The 27,845-nt window shown below is 37.9% G+C and overlaps 2 protein-coding genes across 5 annotated transcripts in view; one reads left to right on the forward strand and one right to left on the reverse strand.

Moving 5' to 3' along the window:
• LOC136852003 (cytospin-A-like) overlaps nt 1-27,845 on the reverse strand; it is a 639,159-nt gene that overhangs the window by 512,145 nt on the left and 99,169 nt on the right. The gene's annotated exons all lie outside the window — the stretch shown is intronic.
• Nucleotides 9,098-13,644, forward strand: LOC136851819 (probable glutamate receptor). The gene is made up of 4 exons (XM_067126131.1): nt 9,098-9,357; nt 10,130-10,341; nt 11,329-11,543; nt 13,215-13,644. Exons 1-4 carry the CDS (start codon nt 9,098-9,100, stop codon nt 13,626-13,628), a joined length of 1,101 nt encoding a protein of 366 aa, XP_066982232.1. The 3' UTR covers nt 13,629-13,644.

A 27,845-nucleotide genomic window follows, 5' to 3' on the forward strand; every position in this document is an offset into this window, starting at 1 on the left:
TCTCTCTCTCTCTCTCTCTCTCTCTCTTCATACCAATCATACTCTTCATACCAGACATAAAAGTTAAAACGAGAGGAGATGAGAATAAAAAAAAAAAAAGGTCTAAAAGCGAAGGGGGTGAGTCAACGTCCGCTTCTTGTACCTACACTTGACACCTGGGCACAGGAATGAACCATCTGCAAACTTACCTATTCACCAGATGACAATTCCCACAAAATAAGCTACGAGAAATCTTAAAAAACTTCGGCTAAGAGCTAACGACTTCTCTGCATCTATCACTCCAACGGAGAAGCAACCTAGACTAAGCTACGCGTAGGTGAAGCATCTGTCATGACGCCATGTTGAAATAAATAAAAAAAAAAACGACGCGCTCGCACATGTACGGAACTCCAGGAACAAACGCTCACACACACACACATCTGTGCCACACTTGGCTGTCTCTGAACACCTGTAGATTAACAATCGCTTTCTGACAACAGAAAACAAACCTACGTCCCCAAAGACAACACCAAATGTTGTGGGGTCGATAATGCAACCATAACGACATCAGAACACCCAAATAACGAAATCTTGCCAACTGATATCATCGAAGTTGCTTAGGAAATAAAAAGTGAAAGCTTATACGAGAGGTACTATCCAGTTCCTCCGGTACTTCCTCTTACCGAACAGGGATCCTGGCTCAGTGACTTTCTTGACGATAATGATTAACGAAAAATATTTCCCTCTGAAAAACTGCGGCCGCACATGCATAGACGTTGTTGCCTCAGAGTAATGCAGGACATCGAAAATGCAAAAGAAAGCTGCCAAGTAAAGAAAACATTCATTGTGCGGTTACCTCAGCTGAGAACTGACTAGAGTTGCCAGTTTGCTAATATTTGCGCAGCGGATTGTACTTCAAATGTCTTGTGCAATTTTTCCCTTGCAGTGTAACCCCAGTCTCTTCGGATTGTTTTCAATACAACTGCACGATTGTTTTTACTTATATACAATTATTTATGTACATAATATGTGTACGTCATACATTTCATACGTTCATCTTGAGAGAGAGAGAGAGAGAGAGAGAGAGAGAGAGAGAGAAGAGAGAGAGAGAGAGAGAGAGAGAGAGTTAAGTATACCTTAGTTTTACCAGACCATTGAGCTGATTAACAGCTCTCCTAGAGAGGGCTGGCCCGAAGGATTAGACTTATTTTACGTGGCTAAGAACCAATTGGTTACCTAGCAACGGGACCTACAACTTATTGTGGAATCCGAACCACATTATAGCGAGAAATGAATTTCTATCACCAGAAATAAATTCCTCTTATTCTTCATTGGCCGCTCGGAGATTCGAACTCGCGGCCAACAGAGAGAGAGAGAGAGAGAGAGAGAGAGAGAGAGAGAGAGAGAGAGAGAGAGAGAGAGACGATTTATTCAATGTTTCGAAGGCGAGTACTTTTTATTCCAGGGTTACAACTCTCATATTCTGGATGATGCGTCCATGAATAAAAAGACATTTGCAACAAAAATCTAAGAGTTGCTTAAATTTGAGCCCGTTTGTAATTCTTCACGAGTAATCCGAATCCCTTGCTATTTAACATTACACCATTAGAATGTGCCCACTTCCGAATGCCGCCTTCCTACCCAGAGCATACTCAAAACAGAAGAATAATCTTCATTTCAAGTCGCGTGTTTTTTGACTCTTTGTAATCTTATTTTATCGTTGCAAATTTATATTTCTAGGAGGAAACCTCTTTCTTTCACTCACTTTCTTTTCTTACTCTTGGTAAGGTCGACTGGATAAGGCAATAAATGCCCCTTCCGAAGACAATGTGAAATTTAAGTGAAGACCATTTTAGATTTACTGCAGCAATGCAGGTAACTCCTAACTCACAGTGAGATAAAAAAAAAAAAAAAAAAAAAAAGAAGTCAGCTCAAGTTTCGGTCGATTTTTCTAAACGTTTTGCATTATAAACATTCTTGCGTAACACGTTGACTAAAACCTAATTCGAGTTATAACAGAACCAAAGTTTCATGTTTCAGTGGTTTTTGCTTACCCAGAGTCAATTTTTTTTTTTTTTTAGGCGCTGAAGTGGCAAAGGTGGAACTTTGGAACTTTCGTCCCCAAATCACGGTTCTATTTTGCTCCAAGTTTCAACGCCATTCTTTCCAAATTGCCAAAATAATTCAATTCCATTGTAACAATGTAATAGCGTCAGTTGGAGATATATTTCGCTGTAATATAATCTGGTGAACTTAGAACACGTTATATATATATATATATATATATATATATATATATATATATATATATATATATATATATATATATATATATATATATATATATATATACATACATACACAAAACAGGTCAAGAGACGTATTAAGACATTCCAATTTCGACGTTTTGCAAAAAAAAAAAAAAAAAAAAAAAAAAAAAAAAAAAAGCAGCTTTCCACGCCAGATGACTGACACAAACATTTATTTCACATTCCTACGAACCTTAACATCAAGGCTTAGAAGCCACACGTAAATTACGACGTACATGATAATGATTCAAAATACAGTTGGTTTTATTATGATACAAACACTCCTCTTCAGGTACACAATGGCGGGAAAGCATGAAGTATGACCACAACCTTGACATCTGTGTGTTAGAAATACGCATCTCAAGTCGCCTTTTTTTTCGTCGGGTCGAACAGCCCAGCACAGATCTTTCCCTTCCAGTAGGGAGTCAGACGCCGCGCGCGCAACTTCGCTCTGGCTACTCGCTCTGGTCTAGCTATTCCTTTGGGGAGTTAATTTTCCAATATGCGCATAAAGCTGGTCACTAGAGATGAGCAACGACACAAAACTGCCACAAGACGCGATGACAGCTTCGAAAATGGATCCCGGCAAGAATTTATTTACGTTAATTACTACGAGTCTCCTAACGCTACTCAGCGCCGACGCAACTCGCTCTTCTTCATTCGAAGGAGATGGAAAGCTGGTCCACGATTACGTTGCATTTCATCGCTTCCAAAATATCTACATAATAAATGCAGGTCTGTAATATTTCACCATGAAAAATGCACCTTAAAATATAGATCTAAATTAGCATTGTCTTTCATGTCATTAGATAGTAGGTTCGAAATGTTCCCAAACTTTGTTCAATATTATGATATTTCATTTAAACACAATATATAATCAGCATAAAAAAGGCCTCTGATTTTGGCTATTCATTCTGCTGTCTCAAATGATTATCATTACCAGCGTTTCTTTTGTCAAGAAAATCCTCCATTCCTTTTAAAGGATTCGTTTCCAAAAGTTAAATTCCAGTCATTTATAACAGCACTCTGTTTCATTACTTCCACTCGCATAACTTTTTTTTTACCAGTGCAGCATTACAAAGGTTTTTTCCTGTAATACACTGGACCTCTACTGCGATTGGAATATGTCACGCCTGGGAAAAAGGTCAACACATCTAGGCTAATGCCGCTTCGAAGAGCATTGAACACACTGATGCGTAAATGCAGACAATTCTGAACGATTTTAATCAAGATCTCTTTCTCTCTCACAAAGGGAAGCCTTCATGCTGGACTGAGTATGCTAGACAAAAGGTTAAGTTACAGTACAATGGATGAATTAAATAAAAAATATAATTGTTAAAAGAATATTAGTGAACAGCCTATGTAATATAATATACCGATAACGCAAAAAAATAACGAATAATAAATATGTTGTTTCTGTACGAGTATATGAACCGTGTGATGAGGCGAAAATTTTTTAGACCGAAATCCTTCTTGGTTTGGCAACTATTATTATTATTATTATTATTATTATTATTATTATTATTATTATTATTATTATTATTATTATTATTACGGAGCAATCCTAAAGGGCCCTAAATATGAAAAGCACAGTTTCCACGGGAAAGAATGCTCACATGTGAAGATAAACAGATATCAGAGATGAAATCTAAAAAAACAAATTAAAACTAAACAGCAAATAAGACCTGCCAAAAAATTCATACACAAGATACGATACCAGTCTGAAAAGTCGTGGCAATGATGAATAGCTATTAATATAACTTTAGTCTCTCCTCAACCGGTGAGCACTGGTGTCAATACTACTGCAAAAAAAGCCTCTTCCACAGTTTCGCAGTGCGGGAAATGAAAAACTTATGAAAATGGGCATTGTGACACCTCAGCTTTACGCAACAAGTAACTCACAGCGATTCTTGGCTCTCAGACACTAACAGAACTTCGCTGCAGAAACGTAAAATATGGAGGATGGACGAACAGATATTCCGGAGGTCTAAATCCTTATAACCATCAATAGAGGAATGAAATTACCTACTCGAGCAATCTTGTCTAAATATTATCACAGCGGGAGACTGCCGATATCCAAATAGCAAGACAATATTCCCGTTTGAACATATTTTATGTGGGACTGATAAAACCCAAAAATCTTCCTCAAAGGTATACGGCTTATTAGTGTGACGCACATTTTCATTCAAGCAATCATGCGAGGCGTTCAGTAAGCCAAATCTGGGGTCTTCGAATGTTCACATGAAATAATACGTTCAAAAGAGCCTCCTGGCTGCTTTAACTCAATTTCGTGAAATTGGGAAATCTGGAAACCTGGTTCTTACTGTAGACGCCTCCGGTGTGAATACGGCCCACGAACGTGGTAATGAATGCTGCCGTTTCTCTGAAACCTCCTTTCATTTGCATAAAAAAGTTATTGTGTCTGCTTACGCGATTATTTTAAGTGTAATAGCTAACATATTTCAATACTTCAAAGCTCTCCAAATGAAAAAAAAATGTGTAAAGGAACAGAAATGTTGCATACCTACTCTGCAAAAAAAAAACTCTTTTAAACATAGACTGTCTTCGTCCTTGAACTTGAGTGTGTGTCATTATAATGGGCGTAAGAAAGAAAAAAATAATAATAAGCTTGGAATGGGACTCTGGTATAATAGTTTTTGAGCCTCAGACACTTACTTCATCGATGAAGTCACAGAACTTGATTTTATGCATTCTAACCTTGCAATATGCACAAAGGTAGTTTTCTATTATTATTCAAGAATTATTGGCAGTTACACAGGTTGCACATACCCTTTGCTACATCAAGTACCCACACGCACAAACACACATATTTATGTATACATATAAACCACCAAAGTATATACACATAAAAAGAAATCCCACTTATCATGCATCGATATTTCCGAAGGCGGCGGCACAGAGAATAACTTATGGACGCTGAGAATGATGTCTTACCTTGCTATCAGCCCCTCAGCCACACTTCGCGTCTTACCTGCAAGGAAAATACAAGCATTAGAATTCCATAACCTAACATCTGGCGACGTATTAAATATAACAAAAGAGGAAAAAGAAGGGAGAATGGTTGATGAAGCCCGCACAATGCCTTTGAAGATTGAAATCGATCCACAAAGCAGGACCACTTTAATTGTCTGTCGTCTCAGGACTGCGAACGAGCTTCGACTATTTCGGAGAGTAAGTTTCTTTGAAGAAAAAATGACCAGTGTGAATGAGAAATAATCGCATAATAATAGAAATGAATTATTACGTATGCGTTGTGCAAATAATTACGAGGGGTAGTAAAACATTTATTCTATTTCAACTCTTTCTGTGTTCAGGTATTTGAAGAGAATCAGAACGTTCCCTCCTGGTTATTGATGGCAGACGTGGAGCACTTACAGAGATTAAATGAGGTTTATTTACCAATGGATAACCAGGTGAGGGCGACTGTTTTACTCTTCTGTAAAGTGTTACGTTAAACTTAGGATCTGAATATCCAGTTTGTTGAGCCCTGACAACAAACTGGAATTTATCACAATCCTCAAGACTTGGGGATTCTTAAATGTTATGATACACAGTACAAGTATTGAGATAAATTCAGTCTCACTCTTCCCAAACCGGAATGGACCTTGACAATGCACACGCTAGCCTGCTTTCTTTTAACCACCTGGACACTTAGCACATAATGTCCCTGTCCATTTTTTTCTTTTTTTCAAATTATTTATGATGTCTGGCAGCTTCAGAATATTCCCAACATATTGTCAAAATTGCTATAGTTCTTTTGACCACCACAACCTGAATTTTGGATATTGATGAGTTTTTTTACTATAAAAAAATTTTTTTTTTTTTTATTCCAGTACAATAAATAACAACATGCTTCTTTTCCCGATTTTTTTTTTTACAGATAGTCATGGCCACACATACTAAAGACGGAAAAATAGCGAACTTCTGGGAAAGCTTTCAAGTCAAGGAAAACTTGCCTCAAAGTCGACAGATCATAGGACGATGGTGGAGGAAGGGAGTGTTGCCTGAAAACTTTAGCAGTCGTTAGATAGAATTACTGTTCTTGTGGAATGACAAGTTCGCGTGAAACGCATCTTAACCATTACCTCTATCGTGACGCATGCAAGATGCAGACCCGAGAGATCGCGACGCCATTTGACCCTTTCTTCAGATGACAAAGATATAGACAATCCTTCCAGCTTCCTGTCAGTGAAGACATCTGGTATCGAAAACAAAAAGCTCAACTCAGAATTGCCAGCTCAAAGCTAAAGGTTTTAAAGTTCGGCGTCATATCTTCGCCATCTGCAGAAAGGATCAAATGGCGTCGCGATCTCTCGGGTCTGCATCTTGCATGCGTCACGACAGAGGTAATGGTTAAGATGCGTTTCACGCGAACTTGTCATTCCACAAGAACAATAATTCTATCCAACGACTGCTAAAGTTTTACTCCACATCCTTGCTAAGGAAATACACGTTTTGCCTCAAGGACACGCGCGCTGTAGCCTACAAATGCTATCACTCTACATAAAAAAAGCAAAATGATTCTGATCGAGAGATGTACCCGTCTCAGGTTCTGCCTTAGGGATGCACGTCTTTTGTCCTCCAGGGGAACGCATTCTTTCCTACAGAAATTAAAATTAAAATAATTTTTTTTTAAATATAAATGTACCTATTTTAACAAATGGGATCACATATCCTGCCTTACTTAATGTACTCTCGCATTCTACCCCCTGGAATTCTATTATTTGAGGATGTTTCTTGAACCATTGAAGATTTAATGAAAAGGTCTCTTATATATAAGTTTGTCACGTTTTTTAAAATATAATAATTAAATTAAAAATACCTGTGGCGTTTGGCATGTTTCTCGATTTTAATTTGAGGACCATTGATCTTTTTCAACAGAGATCTTTCACATTCACAATTGATCCCCGATCTTTTCCTGCCGAGATCAACCAGATCTGCTGAACAGCTGAAGCACCAATATGCAGTAAATGCGCATCGCTGTCGAAATTCTCAGTTCCAGAGGGCGTTTATTCCTCGCACCCTTGGGCTGTGGAACAGTCTCCCAGAGGATGTCGTGTAATTGGAACTTCTCAAAAGTTCAAGCAAAGATACAATACATTAATAACTTAATGCTATTTTCCTTGCATTTTAATACATTTTTATCTATTTATTTAATCTGTTAATTTATTTTTCTTTTTATTGGGTGAGATCCTTCTGTAGTTCCATTTTCTTATCTTACTTCCTAATGACCACCATATTCTTTGGAAGCTTGAATTTCAAGTCAATGGCCCCTATGGGCTTGTTCCATATGAATAGGTTTCATCTTCTGGATAATAATAATAATAATAATAATAATAATAATAATAATAATAATAATAATAATAATAATAATAATAATAATAATAATAATAATAATAATAATAATAATAATAATAATAATAATAGGAAAAAGACCTTCTGTAATACAGGTGTTGTTAAACAAAATGGCAGTTTCAACAGCATTTATTTTATATAGTAAACGCTCAATTGATAAGACGAATTGAGCGTTTACCAAATAAAATAAATGCTGTTGAAACTGCCATTTTGCTTCACAAAACCTTTAATAATAATAATAATAATAATAATAATAATAATAATAATAATAATAATAATAATAATATAAAAATAATATAAAACCCTGGAGTATGAGAATTCAAATCTTTAAGGTCACTGTAATGCACATTAACAAAAAGACTAAAGAAACATATCCTGTTTATTTCAGTCTAGCATTAAAAACGCCGCCACATCTAAGCTGTTAAACGTAGACATACACTGCACATGACTTCACCAGAAATCTAATGCACTGATTCCGTGCACTTTGAGAGCGTTAGCTAAAGTAACGAATTATGACTCGATTTATCTTTACGACCCAGACAGAAATGAAGACAATGGATTCATCGTCTGCCTTTTCCATCATTTAAAAGGCGGCATTCAAACGAAAAAAAAAAAGAACTTTTATGAATGATTGATACCTACAATAACCGAGTTTTTGGAGACGATAAAAGCATAACTCGATCTGCATCTGACATTACCCTGTGTTCCGTGCGTTAGACTACAGTTGTCAAGAATTCGTCCGTTCCCTAAGTCGTTAAGTACTGACACACACACACACACACACACACACACACACACACATATATATATATATATATATATATATATATATATATATATATATATATATATATATATATATATATATATATATATATATATATATATATATATTATTTCAATACATGAAAGATGAGGGCAACTACAAACCAGTTCCCCCGCCCCCGGATATTTTTGTTTACCAGCCCCTGAGAGAATCAGGCCCAAAGCATGAGAACTGTACGATACTCTAGGCATTAATGGCTGACAATAGTAACACCTGAAAACTGCGTTAAATCTAACTTCCATATCTTAAAAAGAAAAAAAAAAAAAACTGCCTGAGGCAACATAGCACGAACAGTTGTACAAGTAAAGGGAAGATGGGAGAGTCAATGTTGTTAAGACGCTTTGCAAAGCATTCCGCTGAGTAATTGGGATCCTTTATACTTGCGGTCATATCCTTTAACAATTCTCCATCACCAAAGGGACGGTTCGGTGAAAGCGAGCGGTGTGCTTCATTCTCTGATAAACACACTTGCAAGGCACTTCAACTTTACGTGAGTTTTCTCGCTTTTTCACTTTATTTTTCGTCGTCAACATCAAATGATAATGAACTTGAAGAACTGGAAATACTGTAATAAAAAAAAATGGGAGAAGACTCTATAGCGTTAGCAATGCAACGAAAATATAACACTTTCAAAGTCCATTTCCCTTCTCTCTCTTTCCTAAACTGGTTTTCTTATCATCCGGAAATAAAAAGCTACAGCTGTCACGAAGTGACTGACAAGCAGTGGGGCGCCTTTTCTAACGGCGAATGGACGGGAATGATAGGGGAGGTGTTAGATGGGAAAGCTGACATCGCGGTTGCTCCCTTGGACATCACTCTCCTTCGAAGCCAAGCAGTGGACTTTGCAATGCCTCTAGTTGACTCGGGGTAAGGCTGTAAAACTGTTTCATGTGAGAGAGAGAGAGAGAGAGAGAGAGAGAGAGCACAGTCACCGCCAAGTTCACATAGTTGAATCAAGATGACGCCTCCATTTACAAACTTTCTATAAACTGAATTACTTCAAATGCCTGCAAACATAAATTCATGAGCCAAGCTACAGATTACCCTACAAATTACCCGCTTCACCCTTCCACCACCTCAACGTACGCTGTACCATTCATATTAAATCCCATCCGTTTATGAAGGATGTATTTTCCCTCATTTCGTCCTTAATCTGAAAAATATCATCACAATCAGTGAATGACGATTTACTGGTTAAAATCCCGACGAAAAACTGCAGTTCAGCTTCATTCGAATTCGTCAACTGAATTTTACTTTTCGAGTTCTCTATCGGTAATCCTTGGACTGCACGATTTAATGACCGTTCTTTCTTTGTACGGCTGAACTTTCTTCGGGCCTGGACTAGGAAACGACACTAGGTTGCCCTTCTCAGTGGCCTTTGTACTTGACAAGTTTCAAAATCCATCTTAATACATAAAACCACGTAGATGAACAAACTACCATAATATGCACGGCATAAAATACATAGCGTGAATTTAACTCGCTTTAGCCACAAGGGTAAAATAAGTTGTTTGTATTCAAAGCATTTCAATGCCGCAACTATTCAATTATTGAGTGAGTGTCTCTGCACCGGAGGAGGAGGAGGAGGAGGAGGAGGAGGAGGACGAAATGGTTACGGTCCTGTGCACATGTCTTGCAGGTACAAAATGATAATGAAGCGGCCCAACGCACAAGACGTCGTGTGGACGGCGTACACGAGACTCTTCCCTGCCGTCATATGGTCATGCGTGGTGGCCATGGCGGCGGTTATGATGGCTCTCCTCTTCTTAGCCAAGAGAAGCAAGGACCGCCGATGTCACTTCTCGATTCTGGACGCTTTCACGGCCATAGTCAGATACGGCTGTGGCCAAGGTGGGTGTGGGAGACACTGGCTGGCTTTCTATATTCTAACTCATTACCAGCTGCTGGGGTTACATTTAAAATGTATCAATTTATGATCGTGATCAACTGATATTCATAGTATCTTTGCAAATTGTCAAACCATAAGGCTGAATAAACAACAACAACAAAAAACATACATTCCTTCATCGAACCGACTTCTGAGGCCTATTCTTTCCCGTTAGTATTATTATCTGTTCACTACGACGAGGGGGCGTGGACCTGAATTGAAAATCATATGCCTGTGCTTTTCATAACATGAGAATTCGAGGCAAACTGTCAACTAGGTATTAAATGGAAGCGGTGAATCAAATTTCAGTATAACAATGAAATTTATTAAATATCTAGCACTATGCAGAAATACAATTGGATAATGACATACGTGGTACTTTTGTACCGTATTATTGAATGTTATCGATATTGTAAACAGGAAGCACTACTTATGTGAAGGACAGCGAGAATTAAAAATGACGTCTCGCAAAATCTGCAATTGGCGGGTTCCCAGTTTTGGGTCACAAAGATTACCATCCACCTCGCCCCCTCCCCCCAAAAATACCCAAAGATTTAACATAAAAATCCAGTTAATATTACTAAATCACGTAATATCTTTGAAAAAAGGGGTCTTCTTCCTTTCTTTCAGTAAAGATGATTCATTGTTAAACAACATAGCTACATAAGGACACATAGCCTACTGCAGATGAATAACAAACTTCACTGTATTCCGACAAATGACCCTCAATTTCCAAGTTTCAGCTTTTTCTTTCATCACATCTCAGGAAAAGACGTCGCGCTCAACTGTTTCTCAGGAAATAAAGCTTTGCAGCATTTCAAGAAACTAAACAGAACTTCATAATGTTATTATATTAAATTCTATGAAATGGAGTTGATCAATGTATTAATGCAAACAAGAGTGGACGTTGGTGGGCGCCAGTGAGCAACTCTGATTTTCCCAAATTTCAGGCAACGCCCTTCAGCTGCAAGGCACTTCCGAGCGACTCGTGGCGTTTCTGGCGCAGATGTTCTTCAAGTTCCTTGGGGCCTATTACACCAGTTTCTTAGTCTCCAGCTTGGCTGCCGGTATGCCTGACCCAAAATTAGTTTCTCTGCAAGATGTGCTTCAGACCTCCATGACACTGGGGCTAGTGGAAGGAACGGCTCCCGTTGAATACTTCAGGGTAAAACAGTTACCTAATAATTGATCGCTATGACTCAATTCAATCTCGATTTCAAAAAATTTATTGACATATTAAATATATCACCAAATGGGGTGTATCAGCATGCTGGTACACCCTCCAAAATATTTTAACAATGCATCATTCACATTCCAACAGAAATTGGGAAACTTCTTCGTAATTCCTGGAACGGTATTATTGTTAAGCAAATAACACGCCTACTCTGGAACTGTATCAACACTTCCCTCCCTAAATTCTGAAATTTCGGTGCAATATAATACACAATGACATAATGCATGAGTTTGGCTCGTTACATAATTTATACGCAAAATTATTACCATAACCAACACACTCCCATGAATACTTGCATCCTAACTTTAACCTCATTATAAACATGTCAATTTTAGACAGAGCTTTGCCATACGTAATATGGGTATTTCCAGATACATACAAATAATACCTCATGCTATTACTGCCGCCTGCTAAAATCCTTTCCGCATTATCAGTCTCCCACGCATCTATCACTATGACTATCACCAAACGCGGTAACTAGGCAAAAGGTAGCATCATAACGGCCAATTACGGATTAATCCATTGAACTTTATCGGCGATTGGGGTAACAGCTAAGTTTATAGTACCGAATAAGTGTCTGGGGCAAACCTCATTGACAGAAAGAGGCTCTTCTTAAAACAAATACATATACACAAAAGTTCTCAATCTGCTTTATGGCTGGCTGTCAGCATCCCGAGAACCACACACAAAATGTGTATAATTTCATGTGGCGCAGCACAAAAACGTTTTGCTAAGCGTGAATCAAGAGAACTCAGGGAAGAAAAGTAAACCAAGAAAAAGCAGGTGAAAAAGAAAGAGTAACCATGTCTATGAAACTATCGTTGTACATTGCAATGGGTAACAAAGTGAGCAGGTGATGAGTTCACAGGGAATGCCATTTGGTACATAAGCCGGATCTACTGAGGCCCCGTGCATTCCTTGTGCATTATGTCTCCTGGGGTTTCTGAGTCAGTAAGACCCTTTGGGGGGTTTTCAGGTATATGCTATAATCTGCATTGCGACAAGTTCTTCCTTAATCCCACTAGGTCGATGAGTTTGTCCTGTGCTATGTGGATATTACACACAGACTTAAAATCCCAACCAAAGCTTCACTGGAAGGTTTCTCCACTTCCCATAAACGAGGCTTCCAGGAGGCTGAAATTATCCCGTGAACTACGACTTCAGTAGGCTACTTAAGTCTGATGAACACTCATTCAACGAAAAAATAAGTAAAAGGAGCCATTTTTTACTAATTTTATATAACTTAATTAGGTATCAGAAGTTTTTCGGTATTACGGACCGAGAATTTGTCAGATACAAATTTCATGAGCAAATAAATGCAAAGATACAATCTAGTGACGAGGTGTCAACTACACAGCGAAAAGCCCACATCCAGAGAGGCAGCGAACGTTCACCCACACATATATACATAAATACACATAAAATATACACATAAATACACATAAAATATACAAGGATACAGCACACATGCTTTCGACGGAGAACGAGACAGATCTAACTGAAACATTCAAGCTGTAAGGATATCATAACGAATCAAAACAGGTAAACGAAGCTAGCAATATTTGTTTATGTTCTTCGTCTTCACAATTTTCTCTCTCACAGGATTCGCCAGACCATCTCCACCAGAAAGTATGGCAATCGCTCCGGAGGGAAAACTACGCTGCAATTTCCCAGGACCTCGAAACGGCCATGCGGAGAACCAGAAGCGAGCCTTACGTCTTGATGGAATGGGCGATGCACCTCAGGTTCAAGTACGGGGGCGACTGCCAGGCGTTCATACTTCCGACCTCCTACTTTCAGTCGAGGTCTTCCATTGCCCTCGAGAGAGGCTCGCCTTACCTTGTCCTTCTCAACTCTGCGTACGTTTTTTTTTTTTTTTTTTTTTTTGCGAGGCATCAGTGGTTAGCTCTTCATATCTGCCATCAAAAATATAAAACGTTTTCTCTCTCTCTCTCTCTCTCTCTCTCTCTTGGAAGAAATGTATTGTCCCCATCTACCAAATATCTAATAAAATGAGTTACTTATGAAAGTAAAACCAGACTTAGACTAACTCTGTATATATATATATATATATATATATATATATATATATATATATATATATATATATATAGAGAGAGAGAGAGAGAGAGAGAGAGAGAGAGAGAGAGAGAGAGAGAGAGAGAGAGAGAGAGAGCTAGCATATGACTGTGCATCTAAACTGTCAACACACATTCATACATTTAATATATATGTATATATATGTGTGTATGTGTGTTCAGCTGTAAACTGTTTTCCATAATATGGGGTTGTTTCACAGAGAGAGAAAAAAAACTTTGATTCTTAAACTTCTGAATCGAAGGACCCCCAAAGCAAGAAGCGTCCTCAACATGAGATACCTCCTACGCACACTTGTACACACACACACACACACATATATGTATAAAATATGTAATTTATATATATGTATATATTTACATATATACATATATATGCATATAATGTATGCGTTCAAAGCATACATGCACAATCATATGCTAGCTACGTCGTTCTTTCTGGCAAATGAAAATCCATTAAACCTTGTGTTTCCTTTCTCAACTTCTACAATCCTCGAGATGCTGGAATCGGGCTTCCTAGCGAAATGGTGGCGAGAGAAGAAACAGCCGAGGCCAGACAACTGCCGAGTGGAGATTCAGCCTGTGGAGTTCAAAACAATGACCAGCCTGATTACGCTCTTAATTTGTGCGATCGTGACGTCGCTCCTTTTCATGCCACTGGAAATGCTGTGGTCGCACTGCTTCGCTGAAGTGATTCGAAAGAGAAGGAACTTTACGACAGACTTGAGCTGGCGTTTCATGGGATTACAAATAGTGATTTATGTATTGAGTCTTTTTTTTTTTTTTTTTGCTATGGTATCAGATACAAATATGGATGCAAACGTTTGCAATGAGACAAAAGCACGTAAAGATATTCAATAAGAGTGTCATCTTTTAATATTTTCGGCAACATACTTTCACTGCAGGGTATTCGGGACAGTGAACGATGGTGCACACCATAAAACACCGATGAGCCTTCCAACATTTCACAATAGGGTCCTGGCAACATATATGGGCGTAAGTGCATGCAAATGAACGTTAATGAACAGATTATTAGTACCACAGACTATTCCACTCAAGGTGATACATGACACACAGTAATTCCTATAGGCTCATAAGGAACCATATAATCCTAAAATCCCTCTTTAGGAAATTAAAACATCAAAATTTACAAAACCTTAGCACAAGAAAACATGTTCAGAATTACAAACAAACATTCTTCTTACTTTACTTTTTAAACAAACCTTTACTTCTAATACCACCATCAATGAACTTCTAAGTAAACAGAAGTCATTGCATGACACGTCACCCGAATGATGAAATATTGGCCACGGTCGAACAGGTGACATCTATCAAGCAACTAACACCGCCACATGTCCTCCGACTGGCGTATAATTCCCTCGTGTACATACATGCTTAATGAGTGACAATAAGCAGATACTCACTCTGGAACCCTCAAGTAAGGAGGTCATCACTAGCGGGTCTCGTACTTACAATAGTAGTGATAATACATTTTTTCTCAATGTCCACTTCGAAAACGAGCCATTTTATAAGGTAAATATGGTCAAAATATACCTTCAGGAGGTGATTAGGTCTTAAGAATAAACAAAATTTTTTCCTCAACGCCAACAGAAGATATGATTTATATTTAACAAAACATCAACTCCCAAACTCCAAAGCACAAGTAAATAATCACACCGAGATATATATACACACACACACACATACACACACACACACACACATATATATATATATATATATATATATATATATATATATATATATATATATTCATATATATATATATAAACGTTCTTTAATATCCAATTCGCTCTACCTCGGAAATAATATATTTTCATATGTGTTACCGAAGGGGAATTTCATAGTTGATAATAAGTTCGTCGTCCCGTGGGCTCGAACCAGCGAAGGACAAGAACTCAGCACTACAGTGGACGCATTAACCCACACGGCCACGAACTTATTATCAACTAAAAAATTCCCCTTCGGCAACATATATGAAAATATATTATTTCCGAGGTAGAGCGAATTGGATATTAAAGGACGTTTGTAGCTTACTGATTGTATATGAATCACGGTGATGTGATAAAAGTCATTATCATATATATATATATATATATATATATATATATATATATATATATATATATATATATATATATATATATATATATATATAATATATATATATATATATATATATATATATATGAACAACAACCACAACCCACAAAAAATGTCATTTCGGTAACTTTCGAAGGAAATGAAGTCTTTTTTTTTTTTTTTTGCATTACACGAATGTAAAAATAATATTTATACCTGATAAAGTAAAACAAAACTTTTATTCTGTTACCGCCAGTAAATAACGAGAAACATGAAACGGTGTACCCAAATATCCACTTAACCAGTAATTAGTATAATTTCTGTCGCTCTCATATGAAGACCTACTTGGAAAATGGAAATAAACTTTTCTCGATTGTTTCTGAAAACTGCTACGCTTTATGAGAAAGAATTTTGTTACTAAAGGAAAAAAAATAATGTTGTTCACGAGACAAAGAAACGTAAAGCTGTAATTGGATATTTTCCTCTAAACACACACACTGCTGTGAAGTCACTGAGTAAATTGAAATGATAAAGAAATCACCGAATAATTTCACTTATGAAATCTTTTTCTGTATAACTCACTTTTAGGTTCAAAGACATGACGATATTAAAAGAGAACCAGAAGCTGTAACCCTTCTAATGAGACAAGGCATCCAGTAACAAAAGTTTTATATATATATATATATATATATATATATATATATATATATATATATATATATATATATATATATATATATATATATATATATGTGACATACGTGTTTCCTTGCTTTGGCTACGAAATAAATACACAGGTTTATGACGGCAAAAGCGTATGGTCCCTTAGAATACCACTGCAACATTACAGCATCTTGTAAACTAAGTAGCAATGTCGTAACACGATTGGAAATATGGTTCCACAGACTTTCAGTGAGGGGTATGAAACGCTATACTAGTCAGTGTGACATAGTGAACAACTTGAACCGAACAACGATTCTGAGTAGGACGTTTGGAGGAACTGAGCCTTATGGATGATGACGAGGCTCTGAGCCTCAATGACTATTGTTGGGCAGAGAAACCACCATTAGCAGCAACCGCGTCCACGAAACGAGAGGTCCCAGGTGTTGCCGATACTCAGACAGGAGAACAACATTCCAATAATGGCAGAACAAGATCAGATTTGATGTGGGGTAATTGCGCCCGACTGAAAATGAATGAAACGTTACCACACAAATAACTCTTTCGTGTCTGAGCATTGTGCTGTCGACCGAATGGGGCCCTCCTTTGCTGATATCAGATGGCCGTCACTCACTGTCTCACGGAAAGGGAAGCTCCTTTAGCTGATGTGACGGACAGTACGCGGTGTAATGAGAAACTTATTATGCATCATTCCCACTGTCCTTAGGTAACCCGACGAATTTTGATTTACCCTTGAGATCGTGGAGGTGTAGACACAAATGGTCTTTTTTCCTGCTTTTTTTATGAAGCCTGATGATCACTTAGCTCCTAAGCTGTCTTATTTTTTCATAAGTTAACTAGAACGGGGCCTTTTTCATCTGGTGGAGAACTGGTAATGTTATTTCATTGGGGAGACGTGGGAATGATAGATTATAACCTGCAAATTACTTCCAGATTTCTGTAACTCTCATATATTATTGAAAGCCTTTAGACCTTCGGCTGGCAAAAGATTTGTCCCTGGCCTGGGTATTTGTGGGGCATAGACTTCAATTTCCAGTGGTGCACAAAAATCCCTAGATTTTGGTCAGGAATTTCACATGACTTCAGTCTTGCCTGATAAAAGTCAATTCTAAAATTCTTGACTTTTATTGAATGCGGTTAAACACCACGCAGTCTTTTTGAAGTCTACTACCAGCTGTAACCAAACTATGGAAAGATCTTCCTACACATAAAGTTGAATCATTGAGATTTAAGAAGTTCAAATGCTTTTCTGTTGAGCAGGCTTGCGTGAATCTTATTTCACAGTTTGTTTATTTTCATCTCACACTTTTATCTTTTATTGCTCTTTATTATTTATTCTTTACTTCTGTATATATATTTTTTTATGCTTCGTAGCTTTCCCTACGTAAGCCACTCGGCTTGAGGTATTTTGCTTTTCCAAACAGCGATTAATCTTAGCTAACAGAATGCATGAGAAGATGAAGGAAGTTCTCAGTGCCGTGGAAAAATTCTTGGTCGAACAAATAAGGAATATTACAAACAAATAAATTTCTTCGCATCGAACCAACTGGCAACCCAAAGAATTGTTAAATAATCACCATCATCGGGTCCAACGCCGTGTTTTTCTATTGAAATTAACAATATTCTCTACATATACCCTCAGTGCACTCCTAATACACTTCATTAATAGACATCTTTCTACATCACTGCCATAAGATAAATCATCTTCCACTACAGTAACACCTCAGCTTGGAAGAAACTTTGGGTCTGGCCTGCCTGATAAGTAACAAAGTCCGTGAAGTAACAAGGACCCTATACTTTAGCCTGCACTTGAATAATATCTTCTCGATATCTTGTATTCAACAGCAATTCCACATGGTCCCTAACCTACACTAACCTTTACACTTAATCAATTTAGGAGATATATTAACAAATTGATCACATCCAAAATAGTGGCAGGGGATGAAATAATCAAAATATGGTAGCTGATAAGTGTAGAATTCTGTGTGACTGACTACACTTGTGGTTTGTGTATCCTTCCCTTCAGCCCTCGCTACACATGCATCCTTGCCAACACCAATATGCATGCACCGGCCGCACTCTACAAGTCCTTAACAACCCGACCCTTTATTGAGCATCCTAGATCAAATTGCACTACGTAAATAAACACCCTTGGTCGTATGTTCTCGGTACTGCTAAATGACCAAGACTAATGTCAGCCGAGAGAGAGAGAGAGAGAGAGAGAGAGAGATTCAACCAATACGAGTTATAAAATACATATACTTTAACTAATAATAAATCCCTGTGGATGAAAGATGGGACTTGGATTTCCCTGTATATACAACTTCAGAGGACAAAAGTTCAGCAACTACGACACAACATGGAATATTAGATATAAGATCGTAAATCAAGTCTTTTCTGCTGACACCAAACCTTAGCAAAACGATTCAAACAAATAATTTACATTTACCACAAAACCAGGACTTAGTTGTAACGATAGAGACCTGTCTCAGATCACATACAGGCATCCAGAGAGAGAGAGAGAGAGAGAGAGAGAGAGAGAGAGAGAGAGAGAGAGAGAGAGAGTGTAAACCTTTCATGACAACCTGAAATCTGAAAGCACACGCCGCCGAAAGCCTGGTCATTCTCCGACACCAGACAACAACACGAACACACTCGTCCTTCTCGAGGTCGATCTTATGATTCCGAAGGATAATATTTTCCTCGGCGGATCGCGAGTAAACACGTCGTGTCTTCAAGTGAGCCGTCAGCTGAGGTGAGAGGCCCCTTATTATCCTCTATACAGATCAATCTCTTATTTATCCCCCCCTCCCCCGATGAGGAACCACTTCACACACGCAGCCAATCAACGTATCGGTTTCGTGGTCTTCTCCAGGTTTACTAGAGTCCCACAAGGGCTTCATAATCGAAGGCCTCCTTGCTCGTATCAGATGGAAACGTCAACTCTAATTTCGTAGAAATGGGCTTTGGTCAAAACTATTTAAGGATGGGGACATTTCGCCATTTTAGAATTCTCTCTCTGAGATAGGCGATGCTAGAAACCTGATACAAAAGACTACACATTTTGATATATACAGTACATATACATATACATTATATATATATATACACACATATATATATGTGTATATATATGTGTGTATATATATGAAGCAGGTTTAGAATAGGACATGTTTTATTTTCTCTGCACAAGACAACTTGAAATCATGTTTTCGAGAATGACAGTGACACAGGAACTTCTCTCAACATGATTGATGCTGACGACCTGACGTTAGGAACTACAGTAGATGCTTTGACTTGAGAACAGTAATCTGAACTGAGCTTTCTGTTCTGTTCACAGAAATGGCGTTTTCAATGACCCAGCCAAGTGGCGTAGGTGTAATTCCTTGGACTTTGCGTTGAACGTTATTATAAAGTTGAATAACTTCCTAAATAAGAATTCCCAAATGCAGAAAATCAAAAGTTTTGCGCAATTCTTCGCAATGCTGAAACAAAATGATCGCCTATCATGCATAATGAAGGTTTCTTTCTCAATATTGATGCAAAAAAAATTTGAAGCAAAATTATGTATCGTCTGAGTGTGATACTGTGCAACTTGCCTCAATAGCCGGCCGCTTCCTTTAAAGAGAAATGGTTCACGTTGAAATGTGTGTGTGTGTGTGTGTGTGTGTGTGTGTGTGTGTGTGTGTGTGTGTGTGTGTGTGTGTGTGTGCACTATATAGTTGTACAAGCGGACAAAAATATTGAAGCCAAGTGACCATCTGTTATAACATTTTTACACAGATATTAATACAAGGATCTTACGTCGAACTAAATAATAATAATAATAATAATGAAGATCATAGCAGTAATGGGTGAACATGGATAGGCTTAGGATGTAGGAGAGCAGTACGAAGAGGCAAGACAGGGGAAAAAAAAAGTTAAGTATACCTCAGTTTTACCAGACCACTGAGCTGATTAACAGCTCTCCTAGGGCTGGCCCGAAGGATTACTTATTTTTACGTGGCTAAGAACCAACTGGTTACTTAGCAACGGTACCTACAGCTTACTGTGGAATCCGAACCACATTATAGCGAGAAATGAATTTCTATCACCAGAAATAAATTCCTCTAACTCTTCATCAGCCGGCCGGGGGAATTGAACTCCTGCCCATCGAGTGACAGTCTGAAGCTCAACCGACTCAGCCAACGAAGGGCTACTGCAAGACAAGGGAGGAGGTGTGGGTGTGAAAAATGGAGGATGTGGGTGGAATAGGTGTGCGGGTGTGCGACTGTGATAGCTGTTTAGGTGTGGTTTTGGAGGATTGCAACAATAGCAATATGAGAAGATGGCCGCCAGGTGACAAATTATTGCGTCCAGAAATCTGATCGCCTTGAACCCTCCCTAATAATTCCTTCTGCTTGCTAGCAGCCATGCAAATTCTGAGCATAAAGCAAGTTTGGAGTTATTCCTTGTAAGGTTTTCACACAGGAAATAGGAAATTGGATTTTCTTCTCACAGTGGTAAAAAGCGAATGAAAAATAACATGTTATTTTTTTACATATAACATGACAATAGGAGTTTGAATGGGTAAAATATTCAGGTGGTAGGTGCTGATTCAAAATAAAATCGTAAAAATCTGCACTGGACCAAGTTACAGCACATCGGGGAAGCAACAGGCACATATTAATCACTACCACCGACAAAAATCAGGCATAAACAACGACAGCGTCTCTTGTCTGTAAACTTGACACAGTTTTCTTGTCTAATCTGTCAAGGATCATACCAAATACTTAAATTAACTTCTTCAAGTTGAAGAGGTGGGTCTAACGACGACTACAGGCAGAAACTGGCGTACACTCAAATAACTTTCATCATTTCATATTTCGAAAATAAAGGAGGTTAAGTTGCTTTGTTTGTATATAACACCAAATAGGATATCATTTTACCAGTGATCCCATTATCTAAAAATCTCATATAATTTCAGGGTAACTTTTGTTCTGCCAACAATGGCAAACCAAAATATTACATATACAAGAATGCAACTCCTGTCAAAGCACGGTAGATAGTTACTTAAAGCTTACACCTAACTTTAAATTCCGTGGCGCAACTGGCCGTCATAGGACCAGGAGGAAAAGAATCATATTTTGATCACAGACGCTTCCAAAGATTTTCCCATAAATATAAATAGCAAATATAAACAAACCATAAACAGAGGTTTCGAGCGTTTGCTTTCATTTCCCTGCAGGTCCCCTCAGGGTTACACCACATTCTATGACCTCACCTAATATATATTTTATATATATATATATATATATAATCAGAAAGCTTCAAATTCCCCTTCAGGTAACATATATGAAAATATATTACTTCTGAGGTATATATATATATTGTATATGAATATATGTGATAAATAGTATATATATATATATATGTATATATATATATATATATATATATATATATATATATATATATATATATATATACTATATACTGTAAGTAAGGCGACAATCCAATCGTTCCACTGAAAACTCAATTCAAAGAGACGCATAAAAGTTCTTCAAACTAGATACAGTAACACCGGGGGTGGGGGACTGGGTGGTGGGGGTGGGGATACCTCCTTTTCCCCACACGGGTAAGGTGGGGGTGGGGGAAGGTGGGGGGGTGGGGGTGGGGGGAGAGGAAGACAACTCCGGATAAAAGCCAACATTCACATGAAAACAAAAACGGGGAAAAAACCAAAGCTCGTAGATGGGAGGACTGTTAAGTTTTACTTAACCTCGTTGTCACATGATATACATATTGATCTATACTTCCCATTATGTGTGCCTCCTTAGGCTAGTTCTCATAAAACTAAGCAGCAAGTTATAATAAAGCACGAATTAATTTAAGAGAGAAATAAGAGTATGACAAGCAAAGACTTTCAACGCGATGTTCTCTTGATAATTTCCTTGACACTTTCCGCTCCACCTTGAATATTAACAAAAACTGCTCGGGGCAAACTCCGCCTTCCGTATCGAACTCCTTTGCGCACTCCCGATTATCCATAACTAAATCATTAAGCCAATTCCCATCTCTCGATGAGCTAACATTTTCTTCCATTTCACCACAACAAAATCATAGAGCCGTTTTCCCTGTAACTGAACATATTCCTGTAGCTCACAGATACAGGCGCCTTTTGGGGCCTCCATTCATACTTGAATTGTTGTAGCCAGCTCACAAGTCGACGATGCCAGAGTCGCAGAGACCAGCTTGTCCTTATAGAGCTCTGAGCCTCCTGAAGGAGGTCTTGACCTTCAGACTTATATTTTAACTGGTGGCTTCAGTTATGCTTATTGAACGTTATCTCGGACAAGAGGTGGTGTCTCTCTAGAGCCGAGTCGTTGGTAAACCAATACGAAGCAAGGGTTCTCTTGCGACGATGTTTTGGTCTTATTTGTTGCTTGCGGAAGATATTTGTAACGATTTGCCTCCGCTCTATAGTTCCAGTTTCATTCCCTATGGTCAGTCTCTTCCATATTCCCATTTTCTTTATTTTCAGTCTCTTTTATATTGCATTTCTCTCCTCAAACGCCTGGTTGTCAGGGCATATTCGTTGTGTTTGTATATCATTACACTCGGAGCAACAAGTTGTGTAGCTGGCGCTGTTCCCTCTTACTCATATCCACTTTTGTTGCGTCAGGTCTTCTTTTAATCTGTCTTCTCTTTCTTATTTTTGTGCCAGGATGTTGTCAGCCTTCTTGACCCGGCGAGACTCTGCATCTTGTATTTGACTTCTTCTTTACCATGTGATATGCTCAGGGTTCCCGTACGCAGAAGAAGAAGAAAACAAAAAAGTTCGTGTCGTTCATGAATTTTTTTTCTATAAAAGTTTATCTCGTTTCGTTCTTATTTCCTTAAATTTCTTCGGAAAGCTTTTTTTTTTCCGGAAGAGTGAAAGTATCTATGCTTGGTGAATTATTCTTTGCCTTTCATAACTGTTCCATGGAGAGAGAGAGAGAGAGAGAGAGAGAGAGAGAGAGAGAGAGAGAGAGAGAGAGAGAGAGAGAGATTCAATACACCACAAACCATAAACTTTCTCAGACACAAACAAAAATGTTAAAGTTATTATGTCCCACTTGCATAGTTAAACATAAAATAATAATAATAATAATAATAATAATAATAATAAATAATAATAATAATAATAATAATAATAATAATAATAATAAATAACACTATCCAAATCCAATTTTTCGGGTGAAACTCCAAAAAATAATCAAACTTCTCGTAAGCATAGGCAACAGGTTGATTTTATCGGTCAATGAAGTTCAGCACCAACTGCTTCGGAATATGTGTGATCTATCTGCGGTTTCTGGTCATCTCAGTTATAGTGTGACTTTTTTTATTCAAAATCTGCTTTCTCTCTGTTCTCCTTATCATCTGAAGTTACGTAACTTCCTTGACACTCTGATTCAAAGTTTTTTTTATACCATTTTTTGCTTTTATGCATCGGACCCCGAACTCGTGTATGTATCCTCCATAAATCTTGATTGCTTGTCTGTTCCAGTTCGTATTTTCCTGGACATGATAATCAGTTCCATCCGGAACAAAAAAAAAAAGAAAAAAAAAAAAAGATGAATTGGCGAGTTGCGTGAAGGATACCCTGAGATAAGAATCAGTTCAAAACACTGAATGCAAAATGAAACTAAGGCACAGTTCACGAAAATCTCATCTACTTGTTTAGTTTCTTCACATTTACAACTGCTACTCAATTCTTCCATGTAATTTTGACTGTCGAACTGAAGCCCTATCTACAGAAAAGTATGAAAAATTCCCTAGAAAATCTCTTGTTTATTAACACGACAGTATGACGACTGAACCGAGGCCAACGATCCACACCTAGCCTCGTGTACGCTTTAACACCTTGCACTCCCCTACAGTCAGTCACACTGACACCGTCAGGGCAGAAGGTCGGCTTAGTCTAAAGCAAACAACCTACGCCCAGTCCTGCAGTGCTCGCTCTGATCCAGAGTAGGAAAAAATAAACGAATACAAAACAAAAGCGTGAACCTGTAACCAATACTCATTTAATCTTAAAACAAACTCGGTGCTTAAAAAAAAAAAAAAAGGGGAACTATAATGTGGGAGAGCGAGATTTATAATTCCAAATGTGCCACGACGTCCTAAACAACTTCATCAAGAAGAAGACGTTTCAAGGCTAGCCTTTCTAAAAACACTGCAACACATGCAGGATGCAAATAAATACGCTACGCAGATACACACGAGTTCAAGGGATGACTCATTCTCTCTCTCTCTCTCTCTCTCTCTCTCTCTCTCTCTCTCTCTCTCTCTCATATACACAACAAAATATGCTGCGCTGATGATGCGAGTATCAGATGAAACAGCTGTAGACTCCCAAACAGATATAAACGCCGGGAAAAGTTAAGGCTTTTTTCTTCTGCAATTTTGAACCTAATCTGAACATTATCATAAAAATAAATAATATATATTCTTGAAAGCTTCGAAAGTTACTTGTGTACAAGCGCTACAGATATGGAGAATATCAGTTATCCCATACAAAAGAACGAATCTAATAATCTAATTTTAAATACATAATAATAGCGTGCATTTCATTTATATCTCTTTCAAAATATAAACAGTTATGTAATACTCTTATACGAGACTATTTATGCAATCATATATGTAAATACAAATGTATATATACATACATCTGTACACACACACACACACACACACACACACACACACATATATATATATTAAAATGTTTATATATATATACCTATATATATATATATATATATATTAAAATGAACCTCACGTCACGAACTGTCGACCTAACCGCTCAGCTCTCCTCGCTGCTGGGAGAAAGGGAGCTGGGGATTTGGTACGATACATGAACACATGCGCTACCGGGGTCTAAGCGATGTCAGGCAGGGCAGCCGATCGAGGCTACGGTCTACCCCAACGCCAAATCAGAGTCCTTCAAAAGAAGGCATCGTGCTTACCCCATATAAATAATGGGAAGGAGCACGTTAAACGAAGAAGAAGAAGATATATTAAAATGTCGGTAAATACTGAAAGAATTTCAAAAGTCAGAAAGGTTGGTTAACATAATAAGAAAATTCCAAAAATTATTGACAATCCTGTTGGAAAGGACTACACTCTTTTCTCTGACTACTGGAATAACTTTAAAATTTAGACTGAGGCTCGAGGAGCCTGAGCGAAGACTAGGACAGATATAACAGACAACCAGTATTAAAAGCACGTACATGAAATTCCTCATTAATATCAATTAAGAGAGAAACATACAAGTGCTCAGTGCAATGTCTGCTTTTGACATACTTTCTCGAGAAGATATTACGCAATACCGTCTTTTCTTTCTGCACTGTATGCATGAGAGAGAGAGAGAGAGAGAGAGAGAGAGAGAGAGAGAGAGAGAGAGAGAGAGAGAGAGAGAGAGAGAGAGAGAGAGATTATTCGTAATCTTTTACAGCCGGTTCCCCAAGTTTGCTTTTTCCCAGTACGTGGGAGAGAGTACATAATCCTCATGGAGACACACAGACGGGCAGACAAAGAGTAATGAGAATTAATGCATTTAATTTTACCCAATAACTCTCAAAAGAGCTTGGAAACGGTAATGGAAAAAGCATTGAAAAGAAACAGAAAAAAAGTATTCATCACATAAACACTGTATATACAATACTACACTAAAATCTTCACTTTTATTGAGACTGAACAAATACTGAAATACTGAGACATAACTTTTAATAATGGAACTAACAAAGCATCAAAAAAAACTAAAGAGGCCCTAATCAACTTACCCCCAAGGACCTGTTCATGTTGCAAACAACTTGCCGTACTTGTCATAGGGAGAACTCCTCTACAAAATCTGGTCGGTCTACTAATATGGAATTAGCAAGAATCTGAGGAGATTTGCGAGATAAAAAACATGGAAGTAGCCACCCGTTTGCAAGACGTAAGTAAACACTGCAAGTGCTCACAGAATGAGAATACCAGGCTTATAAATCACGCGTCCAGAAACTGGGAAAGGTTGCAAGCAAGTTTCTAATGGAAATGGGGAAAAATTTCTTGATTTCCAGAAGTCTCGGAAAAAAAAATGTGCAATTCGGTAACTGGCAACCAAATCTACTTTGGTATTCCATCCACAGTGATCAGCTGACGTTCCCTTAGAACCTGTGCTAATGACCCGTCTTCCTTCAGGTACGGATGTGTCTTAATTGTAGGACGGATTGCTGCTTTTGATTCTTCCTTTCCTTTTTGCAAGGTGAAAATTATAAGCTCGTCGCTTTTCCCTGTTAGATGAATTAAATGCTTAATCGTACACGAAATTTCCCACTGGAAATAATCTCCTTTCAGATCACTGGTGAGTACTAATTTTTTTGTATGTGATAAAAGACCGTTTATTTCCTACATTGTTTTTCCATTCAGAGAGAGAGAGAGAGAGAGAGAGAGAGAGAGAGAGAGAGAGAGAGAGAGAGAGAGAGAGAGAGAGAGCTCAACTACCATTACGTTTGCATTTCAAAACCTTGACAGACAGCCCATTACAATTCCACATGATCCAGCTGTACTCGCAAAGCAGAGTCGCGTTTCTTGTATTTCACACTACCCGTATCGTATTCAAAAGGCGTTGCATTGTAAATGATCGCGGTGACCAAGGTTATGATGGAAATGCTTCGTACAGTTGTTTTTCTCCCAAGGTTCTTCATTGCTGTGGAAATGATCAAAATGGCAGGAATTCTTTTGCGGCTTTGCGGTGCTGTAATAAAAATAATATTGTCAAAAACTATGTCAATTCATTTTTTATCCTATGAAAAACACCAAATTTTCGTGTAACAGAATGCTGCAGAACAATCAATGGATAGGAAAAAAATATGACATGCTTTTATGATTAAGGAAAATGTTCACGTACGTTCAAAATGCAGTTCTTCCTAGATGACCTAAAAGTTTACCAAATGAAATAAACCCTACACGAAATGATGACTTATACGAAATTAATATAAGCACAAAATACAAAACTAACAGAATTACAATATGCCAAACAGACTCGTGTATTAATGAAGTGTTCTAACAACGAAAAATCCCAATCTTATTCGTCACAGTAAGTCTCAGTCTCTCTCTCTCTCTCTCTCTCTCTCTCTCTCTCTCTCTCTCTCTCTCTCTCTCTCTCTCTCTCTCTCTCTGAATACACACACAAACACACACACACACACACATGTGCAAACCCATACCAGAAGCTTTCAGCAATGAACATCTATAACTCATCAACATCCGTTACCTGCTTTACAGGATTCTCCAGTATATGACAGCGAGATTGATTGATTGATTGATTGATTTCATATTAAAT

The sequence above is a fragment of the Macrobrachium rosenbergii genome, chromosome 24 (assembly GCF_040412425.1).
Source record: "Macrobrachium rosenbergii isolate ZJJX-2024 chromosome 24, ASM4041242v1, whole genome shotgun sequence".
Taxonomy (NCBI): Eukaryota; Metazoa; Arthropoda; class Malacostraca; order Decapoda; family Palaemonidae; genus Macrobrachium; species Macrobrachium rosenbergii.